The sequence below is a fragment of the Apodemus sylvaticus genome, chromosome 14 (genome assembly GCF_947179515.1).
Source record: "Apodemus sylvaticus chromosome 14, mApoSyl1.1, whole genome shotgun sequence".
In the NCBI taxonomy this organism is placed as follows: domain Eukaryota; kingdom Metazoa; phylum Chordata; class Mammalia; order Rodentia; family Muridae; genus Apodemus; species Apodemus sylvaticus.
This window is the reverse complement of record NC_067485.1, coordinates 11,946,378-11,965,203: the sequence shown is the minus strand read 5'-3', so window position 1 is coordinate 11,965,203 and position 18,826 is coordinate 11,946,378. Positions and strand designations below refer to the sequence as shown.

At 51.5% G+C, this 18,826-nt stretch overlaps 2 protein-coding genes across 2 annotated transcripts; both read left to right on the top strand.

Moving 5' to 3' along the window:
* The first annotated feature begins 270 nt into the window (after positions 1-270).
* Tmed9 (transmembrane p24 trafficking protein 9) lies at positions 271-4,625 on the top strand. Its single transcript, XM_052156348.1, has 5 exons — positions 271-482; positions 638-738; positions 1,746-1,871; positions 2,472-2,618; positions 3,780-4,625. The coding sequence occupies exons 1-5, from the start codon at positions 299-301 to the stop codon at positions 3,927-3,929; spliced, it is 708 nt and encodes a 235-aa protein (XP_052012308.1). The 5' UTR covers positions 271-298; the 3' UTR covers positions 3,930-4,625.
* Positions 4,626-6,553: 1,928 nt separating this feature from the next.
* On the top strand, positions 6,554-16,083 carry B4galt7 (beta-1,4-galactosyltransferase 7). The gene is made up of 6 exons (XM_052156347.1): positions 6,554-6,677; positions 10,173-10,535; positions 12,778-13,003; positions 13,890-13,973; positions 14,265-14,369; positions 14,768-16,083. The coding sequence occupies exons 1-6, from the start codon at positions 6,628-6,630 to the stop codon at positions 14,921-14,923; spliced, it is 984 nt and encodes a 327-aa protein (XP_052012307.1). The 5' UTR covers positions 6,554-6,627; the 3' UTR covers positions 14,924-16,083.
* The last annotated feature ends 2,743 nt before the right edge of the window (positions 16,084-18,826 follow it).

Genomic DNA, 18,826 nt, shown 5'->3' with positions numbered 1-18,826 from the left:
GAGAGTTGCATTACTATTGGGTGAAACAGGTTCGAATCTTGCTTCCGCTTATATTCGTTGCGCAGGCTGACAACCATTATCAGTCTTTGGCTAAATCAAAGAAAATCCTTCCATTTTGGAGACCCCCAATCCGCGTCCGTAGAAATCGGCCCCAATCAGGTACCGCCGCGCAGAGGCGTGGTGTATCTAGGGACTTGTAGTTCATGCGGCGGAACTCGCAGTCCCGGCAGGCACTGCGGTGGCCTCCGCTGGGCTACGTGGCTCGGCAGTCTGCGCCTGCGCAGGCAGGTGGGGCAAGATGGCTGCGGTGCGAGGCGTGCGAGTTGTAGGAACCTCACCCGGACTCTTGCTGGGGAGAGGGATGAGGACCTTTCTGCTACTGCTGTGGCTTGCAGCCCGCGGAGGCGCGCTCTACTTCCACATTGGAGAGACAGAGAAGAAGTGCTTCATTGAGGAGATTCCGGACGAGACCATGGTCATCGGTGCGGGGGCGAAGGGAAGCGTTTGGGACAAGTCAGTGGTACTGGGGCGGGGGGATGCGACCCATTCCGGGTAGCTAGCCTGGCACTGTCTCTTCGTCCGCGAACCCGGCACTTCTTCGAGCTCTTCTCATCTTCCCTTTTCCGCCTGTCTCCAGGAAATTACCGGACGCAGCTGTATGACAAACAGCGGGAGGAGTACCAGCCAGCCACCCCTGGGCTTGGTATGTTCGTGGAGGTAAAAGACCCCGAGGACAAGGTGAGCTGGCTCTTACCCGCTCCGGTACTTCTTTGTTAGTTTCCTTATCTGTTCGATCGAGAAAGACAGTTGGTGTTGTGGGAAGATGCCGGATCTTCTCTACGAACTTGGGCCGCGGTTGCTGGACAGGATCTCTTTTCAATTTCTCAGTGACCGCAGAGTAACTCCACCAATTCAGTTATTGTCCTTGAACCACTTCCCTAGCCTGTGAAATGGATGCTCTCTTACTCTAGCGATAAGTGTATTAATTGCAGTGATGGATATCAAAAAGTTGCTAATGCTAAAGTTGCTATTTAGGCTTTAACTTTCATAAAACAACACTTTTCAAAAAGTACCATTCAGTTTTGACAAATGATGGCCAAAAAGTTTTGTTGTCACTAAGCATCAAAGTAGCTGTAGAAGTTACTTGCCATCACTTTTCATCGAGGCGCCTAGAGAAATGGTTGAGCATCAATTAAGAGCGTTTGCAGGCCGGGTGGTGGTGGCACACGCCTGTAATCCCAGCACTCTGGGAGACAGAGGCAGGCAGATTTCTGAGTTCGAGGCCAGCCTGGTCTACAGAGTGAGTTCTAGGACAGCCAGGGCTACACAGAGAAAACCTGTCTCAAAAAAAACCAAATCCCAAAAAAACAAAACAAAAAAAGGACCGTTGAGGTCCTGATAGAATATGCAGTTAATCCCAGCCCCTGGAAGGTAGAGGCAGGCCAGCTCCACCTTAGAGGCCAGTGTGAGCTCCTAACTCTGAGAGAGCTAACAGTGGGTACGGAACAGTGGAACAGTCCTTCTGGAGAGCAGTCACTTGCCAGCCTGATGTCAGACCCCTCAACCCTGACCCAGATAGTTCTCTGCAATCATTGCACAATTTCGGCTGAGTGCCTTTGGGTCCTTTAGTGCTGTGACATGTCCAAGGCTCCTCTTGCAGACTTTTGTGGTACTGAGAGCGTTTATCAACATTTTTTAGCCTCCTAGCAGCATTGCTGACTGAGGCTCCTCCCTTTCCTCTACAGGTCATCCTGGCCCGGCAGTACGGCTCTGAGGGCAGGTTCACATTCACCTCCCACACCCCTGGTGAGCACCAGATCTGTCTTCACTCAAACTCTACCAAGTTTTCCCTTTTTGCCGGAGGGATGCTGGTAAGTAGGTCCATCGGCAGCCAAAGGCTTTCAGGCAGTGTACCCTGCTTGGGACTGGGGACTAGAGTGTGGCAGGTACTGGATATTGTGCCTTCTAAAGCCATTGGATTTCCAGTGGACATTCAGGGCATAGTGGCTGATCAGTTTGTACAGCCATTCGTTAAGACCTTAATAGTGTGCTTTCATACAATGCATACATATCCTGTCATACACTTTATCATCTCTAGATTACTTATAATCCGGAGTGCAACGTTGGTGATATATATGAGATATGAATTGATCTAGACAATGTTCAAAAAGTCTTCATACTCAGTACAAATATGTATGTTTTTTGAATCTGTGGTTTTTGCTTTTTGAGGTTTTTCTGATCTTCGGAAGCCACAGTTACAAAGGACAAACCATATGAACATCCGTCAGAGCATGAGCCCAAGCTTATGATTTTTGCTTATAAGCCTGGAGGCCCCTAGCGTTGAGTGGGTCTCAGTACGTGAACTGAATTTTTTTTTTTTTAAAAAAAAAAGGAAAGTTGGGAGATCAGCTGCCAGTCCGGCATTCAAAGGCAGCAGCCTGCCTCACTCTGTCCTGCTCTTCCCTCCCCAGAGAGTTCACCTGGACATCCAGGTGGGTGAACACGCGAATGACTATGCAGAAATCGCTGCCAAGGACAAGCTGAGCGAGCTGCAGCTGAGGGTCCGACAGCTGGTGGAGCAAGTGGAGCAGATCCAGAAGGAGCAGAACTACCAGCGGGTGGGTGCTCTCCAGCCGCAGTGCAGGAAGAGTCCTTACAGAGCCCAGGGCATTTACCTGTTCCAGAGTGCAGGTCTAAATGGTGACTGTGTGTTAGAGTCCATTTGTAATTGCCTCGTAAGAGCCTGGCGTCACAATAAGTCACAGTGGTAGTTCATACCAGCACTTTAGAAGCCATTTTAAAGGTTCTGGGTGCCCCCGGAATCTCAAGCCTCTGAATTTGTCATGACCAGGAGCCAGACAGGTATCATGAATGAATTGTAGTTGATCGGCAGTGACCCACCTAAACAGGAACAATTGTACAGTGTCTGCTAGGACCTCCTTGCAGTAAAGGCAGCCCTGAGGTTTTAGCTCTCCACTTACTCTACCTCCCCCCCTTGTTTTTTTGTTTTTCGAGATAGGGTTTCTCTGTGTCCTGGAACTTGCTCTGAGGCCAGGATGGCCTTGAATTCTCAGAGATTCACCTGCCTCTGCCTCCCAAGTGCTAGGACTAAAGGCATGCACCACCACTGCCTTGACATGAGACCGCATCAGAAAGAAGGGAAACAGGGCTGGAGAGATGACTGAATGATTAAGAGCACTGACTCCTCATCCTGAGGTCCTGAGATCAATTCCCAGCAACCACATGGTGGCTCACAACCATCTGTAATGGGATCTACTGCCCTCTGAAGATAGCTACAGTGTACTCATATAAATAAATAAATCTTTAAAAAAAAGAAAGGAAATAGGAAGCTTGGTAAAGAAGGAAAACAAATAGAAACAGAAAAACTAAGAACCAAACAAACCAGGGCCAGCCCACCAGTTTGCATTCTGAATATGTGTCACATGTGACCTTTAAGAAGCAGATTGAAAGTCCTGGCCAGTCCACACTGAGTGCTCCAGGACACCACTGTCGCTCGGAGTTGTCACCACTGCTTCCCCTGTCCTCTAGGCATCAGGAAGGGTCCAGTGAGGGCTGATTCAGACAGACAGACAGACAGACTTAGGAGCAATGCATTAGTCTGCCAGCAGTCATCTGTCTGTTGCTCCTGAAGGTAGTCCCCACAAGCATTTGGCCACCGTTGGGCGGAGTAGGTAGCCCTGGGGCATCTCTGCAAGCTTGGAACACAATGGTTTCAGCAGCCTTGTACTACTAAGCCTTGCTATTTATTTCCCCAACAGTGGCGAGAGGAGCGCTTCCGACAAACCAGCGAGAGCACCAACCAGCGAGTACTGTGGTGGTCCATCCTGCAGACGCTCATCCTTGTGGCCATTGGGGTCTGGCAGATGCGGCACCTCAAGAGTTTTTTTGAAGCCAAGAAGTTGGTGTAGCTGTCCCGAGCCTCACAGGCGATCCTTCTTCCAGGCAGTGGGAAAAGGACCTGGAACCAATTCCTCTCTGGGAGGAGGACCAGTTTTCAGCCGTAGATGTGCTGGAGGAGAGAGGGACTGCAAGCATGTCCCCATTCCTCAGGCTCAGGTGGAGGACAGCAGCCTGGCTGACTAATGCTGAGCCGGTAGTGGGACAAGCCCTCCCCACCTCCACCTCTGGACCTTTTGCAGTAATCACTCGGGCTGGCGATGCCCTTGGTGTCTCAGAATCTCAGTGTTACTGATCAGGGATGCAAGGCTGCTGTCTGGGGTAGGTTGGGGAGGGAAGTGGGTGGGCCAGCAAGCTGATTTCCCTTCTGTCTTCCTTTGTTAACGTGGGACTTTAAGCAGGTCAGGGTGTATCAGTGACTCCTTGCTATTCCAGAAACCTTGCTTTTCTTGCCTTTGGCTTAGAACCAGCCTGCTAATCTAGCGTGTGATTGTGTGTCAATTTAAGGGTGTGGAGGGGTTGCAATGCATGAAAGGGGCCCAGAGGTTGATTTTAGTTTCTTACAGTTGTCCTTTCTGGGGCTTGAGCAACTGCTGTCAAACCAAGCAGAGACTTTGGTGCTGGTTGAAGACAGAGCCTACAGAGTCTGTTACTGAGTTTATTTTCAATGAATGTGGGTTTGTTACATTGGTTTCCCAATTAAAAAAAAAAAAGAAAGACTTGTCCTGTGCATGGTTACTCTTGGTGGACATGATTATACATGGACTGGAACAAGTCCAGATGTGGTGGTGCACAACTTTAATACCAGCACTCAGGAGGCAGAGGCAGGTGTATCTCTGTGAGTTCAAGGCCAGCCTGATCTACAAAGCGAGTCCAGGACAGTCAGGGCTATTACACAGAGAAACCCTGTCTGGAAAACCCAAAAAGAGGGCGAGAGAAAGGAACACTTCCAGTGAGCACAGGGCCACACATCCAGTCATGAGTCTCCCCCTGTGAACATCACGTTCTCTATCCTTGCCATGTTTTCTTGTAGCAGGCGGGTGATGGGTTTGTTAAAACCCTCTGACACATTGCAGGGATGTTGGTATTTTTCTCATTACAGATTTATGAGGCTTTGAAAGGAATACGCAGGAGCAAAGTGCTGTTCTTACAGTACTCATTAAGAGTACTTGTATTGGGGCTGGAGAGATGGCTCAGCGGTTAAGAGCACTGACCGCTCTTCTCCTGAGTTCAAATCCCAGCAACCACATGTTGGCTCACAACCATCTCTTAATGAGATCTGACTCCCTCTTCTGGAGTGTCTGAAGACAGCTACAGTGTACTTACATATAAATAAATCTTTTTTAAAAAAAAGTACTCGGTATTGACATGACGTATAGCTGAACACTATGATTTAAAATGAGTTTATTTGGGTTTTTATGTAAAATTTAGTTTCTTGAGATTGAGGTCTAAACACTAGAGGGACAGGTCACCTGACTCTCATCACCTCATGGCCCTAACTGGTCTCTGCAGGAGGTCGATCCTGCCTTTAACATCTGCCAAATCACCTGTAATCCCAGCACTCTGGGAGGCAGAGGCAGGCGGATTTCTGAGTTTGAGGCCAGTCTGGTCTACAGAGAGAGTTCCAGGACAGCCAGGGCTATACAGAGAAGCCCTGTCTCCAAAAAACAAAAACAAACAAAAAAAACTGCCACATGTATGGTTGACTTGGAAAGTTTCTGGTGTGGGATGCAGAGCTCCAGGAGAGCCGCAGGGTGGGAAAGGATTGGGTTGTATGTGTCAGGGTTTAAGAGGGGAAAGAGAGAGTTAAGAACAACTCTCAACTAGTAGTGAAGCTCTATCTTGAAACAGTGTACTTGAGATCACAGATTGTGGCTGGAAAAAAGATATGTAGAGAAACCTGCCAGTGCCTTGGTTCTTTCATCTTTACAATGGAAACAATACCTATTAGTAAAGACTGAATAAAAGTACAGTAATAAAGAATTTAGAATAATAATGACCAGCACAAAGTAGGACTTAATAAATGTTAGGTACTTGTTAGAATATTGAATTTTGCCTGAAAGAGGAGCAGACATCAAGTCTGCCTCTTGTTTCCCACGTGGGAAGTGGTAACGCGTGAAGGTAAGAGAGTGGATAAATTAACACAGGCGAATAGGGATCTCGGTCTCCTATTCCTTCCTTCAGTTCTCAAGTTAGACGACAGCGTTTATATGAAACCGGCACAGAAAAATCGGCTCGCCTCAGCCTTGTTGAATTATCAGAGCAGCGTTTGAAGCAAAAGTCTTCCGAGATCAGCTCTGAATCTTGAACTGGATCTTGTGCTCCAAGCGTACATGCTTACTCTGCTGGGCTGACCCTAGGAAAGCTGCGATGCTGCCAGCCTTAGGAAGATGTACCTTATCCCAGATGTGGAGTACACGCCAAGCTCCTTGCTTGTTTGCTGGCCTTTGACCTGGGTGAAGGGAGGAAGCTCCCTTTCCTGTGACATCCAAGCGGGCCCTTGGAGGCACTGAGAAGTTAAGTCCCGCCCTTGTTTCTCCGCAGCAGAACCTATAAGCTGAGGCTCTGAGGTGCAGCCGGCCGGGACGGAGGGACGGACCGGACGGACCAGGGGGCGGGGCGGGGCGGGGGCGGAGACGCCGCGTAGGCTGGGCAGGCCGGGCAGCGGGGCTGGGAGCGGAGCCCCATGTCCTGCTGTGTCCCACCACGATGTTGCCCTCCCGGAGGAAAGCGGTGCAGCTGCCCTGGGAGGATGGCAGGTGAGCGGCGGCAGCCGGCAGGAGCCGTGTCCCCCTGGGTGCCATTCCTTTTCCCGGCCTCCTGCAGAATCTAACAACCCGACGCCGTCACATCTGGGTTTCTGGGGTTGCCCTGAGTGTTTGTGGTTCTCTGAGGGGCGTCATTGGCATTGTCTGCATGGCTCTCTTCCTACTCGCTTCTCTTCTGCGCGTCCCTGTGTCTGGGTCTCTGCCTTGCTCTCTCCATTGATCTTTTTGTTTGAACCGCGATCTAGTCCAGTGGTTCTCAACCTGTGGGACGCGGGCCCCTTGGCTGGCGTATCACATATTTACATTACAGCTCATAACAATAACAAAAATCACAGGTATGGAATAACAACGGAATTTGTGGTTGGGGGCCACCACATGAGGAATTGTATAAAAGGGCTACAGCAATAGGAAGGCTGAGAACTACTGGTCTAGCCCTCTCTCCCATGTGTCTTTTGTGTGTTTTTCCATCTATGTTTTCATGCGGCACCTGATTCTGTTCGCTTCTTACAGCGGCGCTGAGGGTCTTTATTTTTTATTTTTTTCTGTCTGTCCCGTCATATCCATAGTGACTTCAGATCCTATCCTTTGCCTTCATGTTCTCTCATGCATTGCAGCTGGCTGGGAAGATCAGACCAGACAGAGCTTCCTGTGTTCTCTTCCTGGTTGGTTAGCCACTGCCTGACTTATACTAGACACACCCAGCAGTTGATTTCCTGTGCCGTTGTACTTGTGTGGGGCCTGCTTTGAGTGTTAGGTGTGAGTCTGGCTCAGACCTAAGTTTAAGATATTTCACACTGAAACAGAACGGGAAGGGTGATTCTCCTGCCTAGATTTATGGGGGCATTACACTTTAGGTTTGACGTATGCTTCCTGCTGCCATTTTGTTCCCCTACACATGTTAGTGTATATTCACTTAATGAATGACACACTTGCTAGATGTTGTAAGGCTCTGGAATTTAGTGGGCACTCTTTTGGGGGGTTTGCTCATTTGTCTTTGGTTTTTCAGATTTGGTGTTAAAACGTGACAGTAATATAATAGAGGCATGGTCAATGGTGGACAGAAATAGACCACTTAATTTTTCTGACCTCGGTTTTCCATCTCTGAAATGAATATCATAATATCTACTTGGAAAGGCTCATCGAAGAATAGTGAAGATTGTTCATAGAGAACTGCCATCTTCTGATCATTTTCTATTCTTGTGTTCTCAGAAAAATAAATTGATGTGCATTCTGTGCTTTTAACACAGTGGCAAAGATCCATGCTACAGAAAGGAGTGTAGTAACTGGGTTGCAGCTCTAGAACGAGCCCGCTCGGGTTTGAAGCACCTCTAACTAGCCTTAGGCAGTGATTGATGCAGGAGACATCCCTTTTCTAAATCGTCCCAGAGAACCTGAGTGTGGGAGCAGCCAGGGCTGCAGTTCCAGAGACTACCACCAGGTGGTGCCAGCAGTCTCTGTTCTCAGTGTATCATCACTTTGAATTGGGACCCTCAGTGGTTTTGGCCTTTAGAGCAAAGAATGAGAGAAAGGGCAGGTTGAATGGAAGAAACAGCACGAGAAAGCACACGGACCATCCAATCCATGTCTTGTTCCTGGATGATGGTCATTGTTCATTCCCCCAAAGGAGGTCTGTTACCCACTGTTCATCATATAAGTCTCAGTCCTGCTCCCAGAAGGAGCCCAGAGTGCAAGAAAGAATCTGTAAAGGTTCCAGGCTTGTCAGGCCATTTGTAGGCCTGGACTCTACTGCTCCACAGTGGAAACCATCACCACAGCACAATGGGGGGTAAGTCAGAAGCCCTGGGAGGGGAGTCCTGCCGGGCTGCATGTGGGACCTGGGCCTGGCTTCAGGGCTGCTGGCTTCCAGATGTGCAGCTGTGTCTTTAGAGAAAGGTCGCATGGATGCAGCTCCAATGTATGCCTAAAAGCAGGCTTGGCTGCTTTGACCCTTCCGCTAACACAATTGACAAGCTCTTTTCTGTCTGTCTGAGCCTGAGGCCACAGATAAAAGTATGATATGTTCTGCAAGTAGGATCATGCGGCCCATCTCATGTGAGCGCTGTAAAGAGGGAAGTGCCAGGTACCCTGGGAAAACAAAGCAGGGAGCTTGGCGGGGGCAGTGATGGGCATGACGTGGGTCTTTGGCCTTGAAAGATTGGTAGAAAACTGCTAAGCAGATAAAATAAGGGATATCACATGGGAGAAAAGGGGGGTGGTGTGGGGACGGGCTGGAGCAGAAGGAGTCTGACAAGTAGAAAGGCCTTGTGTTACCCCGGATGAGGATGAATGGTTGTGAGAGACTGAAGATTTGACAAAGTCACAGAGCTCCTCAACAGAGGATTCTGACTATTAGACTGCAGGCTTTGGCATTAACCTTGCAAGAGGGGGCAGAACAGCCATAGGATTGAAAGTGAAATCAGTGTAAGAACCAGTAGGCAAGGTCATAGCGGTCTTGGGAGGTAGTGTCCATAGGACGCTCAAGAGAGCCAATTCTTGACCCTTAGAGGTTATAAAGTAGGTTCCTTTGTTGGCCACTTGGGCAGGGCCAGGGGGAGCTGGAGAGGAAGCCTCCTTGGGTTTTCACGAGCTTTCTAGTATTTCCAGAAACTTCTAGAATGGGGCAAAGGTGAATTCCACTGTTTCTTTTTTGCTTCTTTGTCTGTTTTCGAGATAGTCTCACTATGTAACCTAGTTTGGCTTTGAACGCAGAATCCACCTTGGCCACCATGTAAGACTTTTCACCTGGTATTTTTTTTTTTTTTTTTTTTTTTGTAATTGTTAAACTAAAGGGCAGGTTCCCAGACACCCAGTGACTGAGATATTTAGTGTTTGTCCAGATCTTTAAATTAGAATATAGGTGCTGAACCCAGCCCTGTCCTTTCCACCTGCCTTCATATTGCCCGATTGGCTATCCTGTGATCTGCCACTGTCCCTTTGGCTTACAATGGGCAGGTTTGAGCTTCCTAGACTAACTACTGACTGTTTTGCCTGGGGCTTATGTCAGTACACACCCATTCTTGGGGAGCTTTCTGGGCACCTTAGCAGGACAACAAAGTAACACTTCTGTGGGGTGGACTTTCTGGAGAATGAGTTTGGAATTTGGAAGCCAGTGGTTGGACCTTTCTAAGCTGGCGCCTCCCACCAGCTCAGCACGTCCAGACGCTGCCCTAGGAAGAAGCAGATCTGCACCAGTGAGCCTGCCCCTTCCTCTGAGTGCTCTGACGCAGACTGTCAGGATGCGAGAAGTCATTGAATGACTGGGGCAGCCCTGACTGCTCTGACTGGTCTGAGAGGGTCCCAGCAGGTAGCCCAGGCTGGGCCTACAGAGGCAAATGGACTGATGATGTGTGGAAGTAGCATGGGCCAAATCAGTAAACACTGCTTCTGTACTAATTGCCCAGTATTTAGGGGAGGAGGCCAGAGAAGGGTCCTGACAGGATCTCAGCTAGCCCCGCCCTCCTGACTTCCTTCCCACTCTCACCTCAGGGCCCGGTTGCTTCCTGGAGGCCTCCGCTGGAAATGCTCCATCTTCAACCTCTTCATTGCCTTTCTCCTGTTGGTCTTCTTCTCCCTGCTCTGGCTGCAGCTCAGCTGTTCTGGAGATATGGCCCAGGTGACCAGGGGACAAGGGCAGGAGACCTCAGGTCTACCCCGGGCTTGCCCCCCAGAGCCGCCCCCTGAGCACTGGGAAGAAGATGAGTCCTGGGGGCCTCACCGCTTGGCAGTGCTGGTGCCCTTCCGGGAACGCTTTGAGGAGCTGCTGGTCTTTGTGCCCCACATGCACCGCTTCCTAAGTAGGAAGAGGATCCAGCACCACATCTACGTGCTCAACCAGGTGGATCATTTCAGGTGAGGAGCAGCTCCTGAGCCTGTCCCACGCACCCCAGTGCCTGTTCCTCTCACTCAGGCCCGGGCCTGTGCGGGGCTACTGTGAGTAGGGGCCAGATGGTGGACGGAGGTAGGCCACTCTCCCTGGATCTAGTGGGAGTCTTTGGGGTGGGCCGTGGTCTAAAGTCTGCTCTAGGAGGACCACTGATGTGGAGGTTGCTCAAGGACACTGAGAAGCAATGATGCAGGGTCCCTGGAGGAGCGCTGCCTCAGTCCTGCTGTCTCCACTCACCGCCCAGCAGGCACTGTCCCAGGCTCTCTGGGACTCTCTTCCACTGTAGCCTCGGACTCCTCTCCCTCTCTCAGGGACAGCGCTCCAACCACAGGCCCTTCTTCTGCATAGTCTGCTGTTCCTCTCAGTGATCCTCTAGCATGCACATAGGCGCTCCAAGATGGCGCTCCTCTAAACGGACAGCAGTTGGGAGGCAAGGCTGCTCAGTAGGTAAAGGTGTTCACCACCAAGCCTGGTGACCATGCGTGAAGGACGGAAAGGGCGGACTCTTACAACTTGTCCTATGACATCTGCCACTCTAACTTACGGATATTCTAAGTTAATGTCTTAAAAGAGGAAGCCAGGGAAGCTGGTGTGCCTTTAATCCCAGCACTGGGGAGGCAGAGGCAGGTGGATCTCAGCCTGATCTGCAGAGGGAGTTCCAGGATAGCCAAGGCTAGACAGAGAAACCCTGTTCTAAAAAACAAAACAAAACAAAACACAAAACCAAAGAAAAAAGAAAGGAAAGAGAAGAGAAAAGCAGGGGAGAGGCTTTCTCTCTCTGATGTGTCGGTTGCTGTTACCTGCTTCTTCCTGTCCTTCCCTTTGTCCTTTCTTCAAGGCTCCCCGCTACTCGCTCTGCCTCTGTCTGTCTGTCTCTCTCTCCTCTCTGTCTCTCTTCTTCTTCTTCTTCTTCTTCCTTTTCTTCTTCTATTTTTTATTTTTGTTTTTATGTATGTATTTATTTATTTTTAGACAGGGTTTCTCTGTGTAGCCCTGGCTGTCCTGGAACCCACTCTGTAGATGTAGCTAGTCTCGCCACTAAAGGCAATCCTCCTGCCTCTGCCTCCTGAATGCTGTAAAGGCATATGCCGCCACCACCACCGCCGAGCTATTTTCGAGCCTATTTCAACAGTCTCTTAGGACCCACAGCGTCCCTCACTGAGGTCTCAGGCGACTTCCCCAATCCCGGGTTCTCGGCCTCTCCTGCAGCTTCTGCTAAGCAGATCTTTTCCTGTCTAAAGCCCCGCTTAACTTCCGGTTTCCCTCGTCTCGGTGGCCACCCCTGCTCACCTCATCTTCAGTGTCCCGGTCTCTCTGACAACTGATTGCTGTTCCCTAGAGCTCAGCACTTCCCTCCCCTCCTCCTCTCCCTGGGGAATCCCATCCCATCCGATCTCTGGAAATGCCAGTCCTTTCTGAGCCCCAGCCCCGAATTCTCTGCCTCCTTTGTGGTGCTCTGTTTAGTGGTCTCACAGGTAGCCCGAGCCTGGCTGGATCATGGCTGAATTCCTGATTGCTGCCCCCATCAGACCTGCTTTCTTTCCCCTCTTCGTTTCAGGAAGCGCATACTTTAGTTACGCAGGCCAAAAGGCTTGAGCTCACCTTCCCCTGCTCTGTCTGTCGTGGCGTCCAGCCCATCAGCAAAGCACAGCTAGGTCTGCCCACTTCTCACCATTTCCTCTGCTGACCCCTTAAGCCAGGCCGCCATCATCTCCTGCCTCTCGGCTTCTACCCAGTGGCCCAGTCTGTTCTTGGGGTGCTGACTGGAGCCACACGGTACTTGCCCTGACTGACCTTGGCATTACTCGGGCTGTGTGGAGCTGGCCGGTGTCCTGGCTTCCATAGGATCGTGTGCTTAGGCCATCAGGTTCCACCTTGGATGCTGCCTGCCATTCCAGCCCTCCTGGCGACCCTGTCTAGGAGAATAGCTGCCCACTTGCCCCGCCAGTTTCCATCTCAGTGCCCAGCCTGACTCGCTTGAGAACAGGGATTTGTTTCTCGCTGCTAATTCTTCTGTGTAGTTGAGCAGTTTCTGGCTAAACCTTTGTGCAGTGAGCAGAGGGGGCAGTGTTCCGAGGTGAAGTCAGTGCTGGGTGTGACAGCGGAGTGCTGGGTGTGACAGTGGAGAAGCCTCCATTGTAGCCAGGGCCTGAGCTAGGTCGGTGAACAAGCTTGCTTCCTCTGCCTAGCATTATTTACCTTGCGCAGGTTCAATCGGGCAGCACTCATCAACGTGGGTTTCCTGGAGAGCAGCAACAGCACAGACTACATCGCCATGCACGACGTGGACCTGCTCCCTCTCAATGAGAAGCTGGACTATGGCTTCCCGGAGGCCGGGCCCTTCCACGTGGCCTCCCCAGAGCTCCACCCTCTGTACCACTACAAGACCTATGTGGGCGGCATTCTGCTGCTGTCCAAACAGCACTACCAGCTGGTGAGGCCCAGCCCTAGATGCTCTGCTCATTTCCTGGGGATCTTCCCCATCATGGTCTAGGCAGTTGGGAGGGTAGAGCAGCCTTCCTGGGGCCTGCACACGGAGCATTGCCAAAGGGGACTCAGCAGCCAGAGACGTGCGAGGGAGCCAGGAGGGAGGCTGTTAGCCAGGGACAGCTCTGCTGGGAACACAGCTGGCCACAGGGAGCCGGAGCTGGGAGGGCCTGCAGGACCTCTCCCCCGACAAGGTTACCAGGTCTTCCCTTCCCTTCCCAGGCCTCTGTGCCGCTGCTCCTCTCCTATGAGATGGCTGTGTAGCTACAGCATGTAAAACATGGCCTGGCTGGGGGGAGATGGAGCCCCTCCCTCCCCTAGGAGGGACAGGAGTCTAGACAGGAGTCCCCAATTAAAGTACACTGGCTCTTGGTGGGACCCAGGGGCACAGGTAGATGAGGGGACCAGAGCAGCTTTCTCTGTCCTCCATGGCTGAATCCAGTTTTGTAAATGAAGCCCCTGAGCAGATGCCAATCGAGAATGTAGAAGAGCCAGTTGTCCCTCAAACAAGGAGGAATGGACATGAGAGGAAAGCCCAGAGTAGCAGTGGGCATCTTTGCCTTCTGAAGAGAGCTGGCACCTGAGATATCCATCACATACATGTTCAACTCCCTGTTAGAAGCAGGGTGGGACTAAGAGGATGTGCTGAGCCTTACCTTCTGCGGAAGGGAAGGGACCTCGAGGCACTCTGTATGCACTCGGAATAGTCAGGGCAGGGAAAGAAAGGGGGCCTGGCTGGCTGGGCTCAGACGTGGTTCTCCCGAGCAGTAGGAGACCAAAGTGCACCCCTGGGAGGAGGGGCATGTGACAGACACTGCCTGTCTTTGTGTCAGTGCAACGGAATGTCCAACCGCTTTTGGGGCTGGGGCAGAGAGGATGATGAATTCTACCGTCGCATCAAAGGAGCTGGCCTCCAGGTAAGGCTCCTCGTATGGCTCTGCCTGGTCCTGGCTTACCTGGCTGTCCCAAGGTTCCCTTTATTGCTGCATCAAAATTCTTGGGGTCCCCCTGGTTCTGATTCCTGCCTTTACCCTGACTCCTGGGCCTCGTCTAACCAGCCCTGTGCTCTCTGCTCGAGCCTCCTCTCCTACAGGATGGCTCCTAAGAGCCTCTGCGCTTGGCAGCCTGTAGGATCCCAGAGGAGTTAGCGCTAAGGGCCAGGATTACAAGAGAAGCGGCCTGACGCCTGCCTCCTTTGCTCTCCTCAGCTTTTCCGCCCCTCCGGGATCACAACTGGGTACCAGACATTTCGTCACTTGCATGACCCAGCCTGGCGGAAGAGAGACCAGAAACGCATTGCGGCTCAGAAACAGGTGCTGACTAGTCTCCTCAGTGGAATGGAACCGATAGGCCTCATCATTTCACCAAGTTCCCCTTTGGCTCAAATGGTGCCGTTCCCCTGCTGGGTCCAGGTCACTCGACAGGCACACTCCGTAGCGCCTTGTCTTGTTTGGTGGCTGCTGTGTGGATCTAGGCAGTGTGGACCAGCCCAGATCTCAGAGTCCATGCAGGTTGGTGTGGGAAGGCTTAGCCTGGGCGCCAGAACCCCTGTCTCGTAGCTGTATTATCCCACAGAGAAGTCTGTGTTTTCCTTACTGAGGGGATTCAGGCCTGGGCAACATGTCAGCTTTGGCCTCTTCCCTTTTAATGGAAACGTGAACAGCTGACACATGAAGTGTGGGTTCATGTTCTTTCCTTCTCTTCTTTCCAGGAACAGTTCAAGGTGGACCGGGAGGGAGGCCTGAACACTGTGAAGTACCGGGTGGATTCCCGCACGGCGCTGTCGATAGGAGGAGCCTCCTGCACCGTCCTCAACGTCATGCTGGACTGTGATAAGACAGCCACTCCGTGGTGCACGTTTGGCTGAGAGCTATACTGTAAGGAAGCTTCTAGACCTCAGTGCTGCTCAGACTCAGGAACCTTAGGCCTTAGACCCAGCTCTAGAGGATGCAGAGAGGCCTGAGGAGTAGCCAGCCAGTCCGTGTCTTCAGCAACCTGACCCCAGAGCCAGGCCCAAGACAGGACACGCGTAGACCCTGGGATGTGCTGGAAACCTTTGTCAGAGAGGCTGGAGGCGTGGCTTTTGACTCTGCCCTGCCTTCCTGCTTGGCCTGCTCTGCCTGCCCACCACACTGAGGCCTGAGGCCTGAGGCAGTGAAACGGTGGCCAGGACAGCCTCAGCTCAGAAAAGCTGCTCCTCTGGAAGAACAGACTCACAAAGAAGTAGTCAGAAGCCACGTGGCCAGTGTGTATGGCAGTTGCTATGAGGAGACTTAGGATGTCAGAAGGCGGAACACAAGGCCTGTGCGAAGGAGCTGCCTGTGTGAGCTGTAGCTGGTGCCACCACAGAGGAACCCGGGCACCAGATCTCACTTCTCAAAAGAAACTAGAGTGCTGGATTCTTAAGCAGAATCTCCTGATTTTTTTAAATGGCAGCAGTTAACTAAAACTTTGAAAAGTTGTGGCAGGCCAAACAAAATGGTTTATGGTTCACTGGTTTGTCACCTTTGGTTGACCAAAGGGGGATAATAGAAAAGACAATGCTTGATGCTCTCAGTTATCCACTGGCAAGGAACTGGACCAGGGTCGGGGGAAGGCGGCAGGCGTGGATGGGCAGAAAAGCCAAAGGCAGGGTCCCTGCGTGTCCCTGATTACCTGGACTCATGGGCAGTCCCCTTGCTACCCCCGGGAAGCCCTATTTGATTCTGGCTTTGTCTGGTGGGGCTCTGTCTCCAATGTGGTGCTCCATCCCGCCTTACTAGGAAATAGGCAGAAGGAAGGAAAGAACTAGAGAAGAGAGCCACAGGACCTGATGGGCATGGGGGCCAGGACAGCTCAGAAGGGAGCCATGTTCCTGAGATGGGAGAAACTGAGGAATTCTAGAGTATTCTCACAGCTGGAAGGAAGGGCAGGTGCTAAGGCAGAGACTGGGACTGGGGAGTGTTTGGGGAAGCCCGAGAAGAATCAGAGCACTACTACAATTTTTGAGCCAAATTTGAAGCAAGCTTTATTAAATATTGGTGGGTATCTGTTCTGGTCAAGTGGGGCCTGCGGGTTAGAGGCACCTTGTTTTATAGATCTCATAAGCACAGACATTTAGACTGAAAACGTCAGGTTAGCTCACACCTAGCACTAGCAGGAGTAGGCAAACGAGCGGCTGTGCAGACATACAGGGTCCGAGCAGGGCCTGCCTCACACTGCCGCAGTCCGTGCAGTTGAGGTGGGTGGTTTACCACTGGGATACCCAAAGTGCCACAGAAGGGAGAGGGTGCATTCCAGAATTGAGAGGGTAGAACACAGCTTGCTTCGGGACTCAGAGGATGCCTTCAGCCCTGCTGTGTGTGGCTGGGCAGACTGGACTGCACAGTCAGAATGTAAGCTCAGAGACAGGCTGAGAGGCTGGGCCGCACAGTCGGAATGTAAGCTGAGAGGCTGGGCCGCACAGTCGGAATGTAAGCTCAGAGAGAGGCTGAGAGGCTGGGGCAGGGCTTCGGGTCCCACAGGGATGGAGCCTCATCTGCAGTAGTGAGAGACAAGCCTGCCTGGCTTAGGGCACAGTACTGTGGGGTGAGGAGGGCGTGCCTGTGAGCGCTGGTCTTCTTGTCTCAGGCAATAACACATGCCTCTTGGGGTTGGTGGACACAGATGTGACAGCAAAGCCCCCAGCCCTACATTGACCTGGCATGCAAGAAACCTGAAAAGCTGAGGGTCCTGTCTCCCTGTTCTGGGGCTGTGGGACTAGAGAAGGAAAGCCGAGAAGATGCTCTCCAGGTCCACATCCCCATGGCTCCTCCGTCACCCTGTCACTGTGCCGGTGGGCACTCCTGGTGCAGCCCACATCTGTCACTGTGCCGGTGGGCACCCCTGGTGCAGCCCACACCTGCAGCCTCCCTTCCTTGTTCCCTATTCTTTTCCGTTGCTAGAGAAGGGCAGAGGGCTGAACCCTGGTGAGCTGGGGGGACAAAGCATGCAGTCTGCCTCTGTGTTTTCCTTGCCCATGTTATGCACTACATACAGTGATCAGCAAACATACATGATGCTACTGGGTGTGGATGAGTGTGCCAGGACATAAGTGTACTCAGCCAGTATGGGTGTGGGAGCAATGGCGTCATTCAGAGGGTGATCGCCACTTCTGTTCTGTTCTCTAGAGAGACAGAGCTAACCGAATAAATGAACATATGTGGGACTTATTAGAGTGGCTTGCAGGCTGTGGTCTGGCTAGTCCAACAATGGCTGTCTGCCAAGAATCTCATAGTCACTCAGTACTCAAGGCTGAGTGGCTCAGCTGGCCTTCAGTCTGGGTTAGAATCCCAAAGAAGTAGTTTCTAATATCAGCGAAGGGATGCCTCAGCAGCAGGGTAGATTGACTTACCTCAGGAGTGAGGGCAAACAGGCAGAAAGCAAAGATTCCTTCTTTTATGTAGGCTGCCACCAGAAGGTGTGGCTGAAATTTATGAGGGAGGGGCAGCCAGCTCAAATGATCCAATCAGGAAAAATCCTGCTGAGTGCTGATGGTCCACACCTTTAATCCCAGTACTCAGAAAGCAAAGGCAGGAAGATCTCTGAGTTTGAGGCCCACCTTGGTCTATAAAATGAGTTCTAGGACAGACAGGGCTACACAGAGAAATTTGTCCAAAAAAAAAAAAAAAAAACTAAGTAAATAAAATAGAAGAAGAGAAAAATCCCTTACAGGTGTGTCTAGTATCTTGGATTTTAGTTAAATCCAAATTTCAGATGTAGTGGAGTCTGCAAGCTGGACTAGCCATCACACTTCCTAAGAGCTAGGTGCTGTGACTGAGTGGGGGCATAAAGACGCTTGCCTGACTCAGATGACAAGCGCTGTGGCTTGCAATCAGCCTCGCTGGTGTCCACCTCCAGAGTCCAGGTGACAGGTGCCCCCGCCTCTTCCCTTGCACAGTTCCTGCCCTCTCAGTGGGAGAGGGCATGCAGGGAGGGCTGCCACTGCCCTACCTCTGGGAAGAAAGCTGGCCACAGGAGGTACAAAGTACTGGGCCCCATGGCTCTTCTGCCTCAAGATTGTTTTGACTGCTGGAGATGCCTCTTGAACTGAGAGACACTGAAAGGGCATCAGGGTGTCCCAGAGGGTTGCAGAGTGACAGGCTACACAAATGTGGAGAAGGCTTGCTGGTGGAGTAGGGATTTGTCAGAATGAGGAAAGTTTCTAGAGGAATGAATCGACAGATACAAAGGGGCTGGAGAGAACCCTGGGCTCCGGAGCCCGGGAGTGGTCCTTTGCAGCCCCCAGACCCCCCAGATGGGAGCTGCGCAGAGGGGAGGCTGGAGTGAGGCTTGACCTGTGCCAGTCACACTAAGCAATTTGTTTGTTTATTTTCGGGGTGCAGGATTTTTACACAGAATCTGGGCAGATTTCAATCCATGTTCTAGACAGGTCAGTTGAGGTTTAATAATCCAATGCAAGGGCTGGGCAGTGGTGGTGCACACCTGTAACCCCAGCACTCCAGACGCAGAGGCAGGAAGATTTCTGAGTTCAAGGCCAGCCTTGTCTACAGAGTAAGTTTCAGGAAAGCCAAGACTTCACAGAGAAACCCTGTCCCATAAAACAACAAAAAAAAGGACCCAGGTTGGACTGCAGGATGGGTTTTAGAAGTAATGTCACCAGAGGTGACACTGTGAAGTGGCAAGAAGAAATGCTAGGTCCCAGTCAGTAGCAGCTGCCGCTCCTGGCCCTCACAGGGTTAACTCTACAGGATGGGGGCCTTCCCCCTCCCCCTGTTGAACAATGGAAGTT

What these genes read in the sequence shown, in the direction of transcription:
- B4galt7 (XM_052156347.1), top strand. Translation starts at nt 6,628, where the DNA reads ATGTTGCCCTCCCGGAGGAAAGCGGTGCAGCTGCCCTGGGAGGATGGC. An exon ending in AACCAGGTGGATCATTTCAG is followed by an intron (nt 10,536 to 12,777) that starts GTGAGGAGCAGC and finishes TACCTTGCGCAG; the next exon opens with GTTCAATCGGGCAGCACTCA. An exon ending in GCATTGCGGCTCAGAAACAG is followed by an intron (nt 14,370 to 14,767) that starts GTGCTGACTAGT and finishes TCTTCTTTCCAG; the next exon opens with GAACAGTTCAAGGTGGACCG.
- Tmed9 (XM_052156348.1), top strand. Translation starts at nt 299, where the DNA reads ATGGCTGCGGTGCGAGGCGTGCGAGTTGTAGGAACCTCACCCGGACTC. An exon ending in GGACGAGACCATGGTCATCG is followed by an intron (nt 483 to 637) that starts GTGCGGGGGCGA and finishes GCCTGTCTCCAG; the next exon opens with GAAATTACCGGACGCAGCTG. An exon ending in AGGAGCAGAACTACCAGCGG is followed by an intron (nt 2,619 to 3,779) that starts GTGGGTGCTCTC and finishes TTTCCCCAACAG; the next exon opens with TGGCGAGAGGAGCGCTTCCG.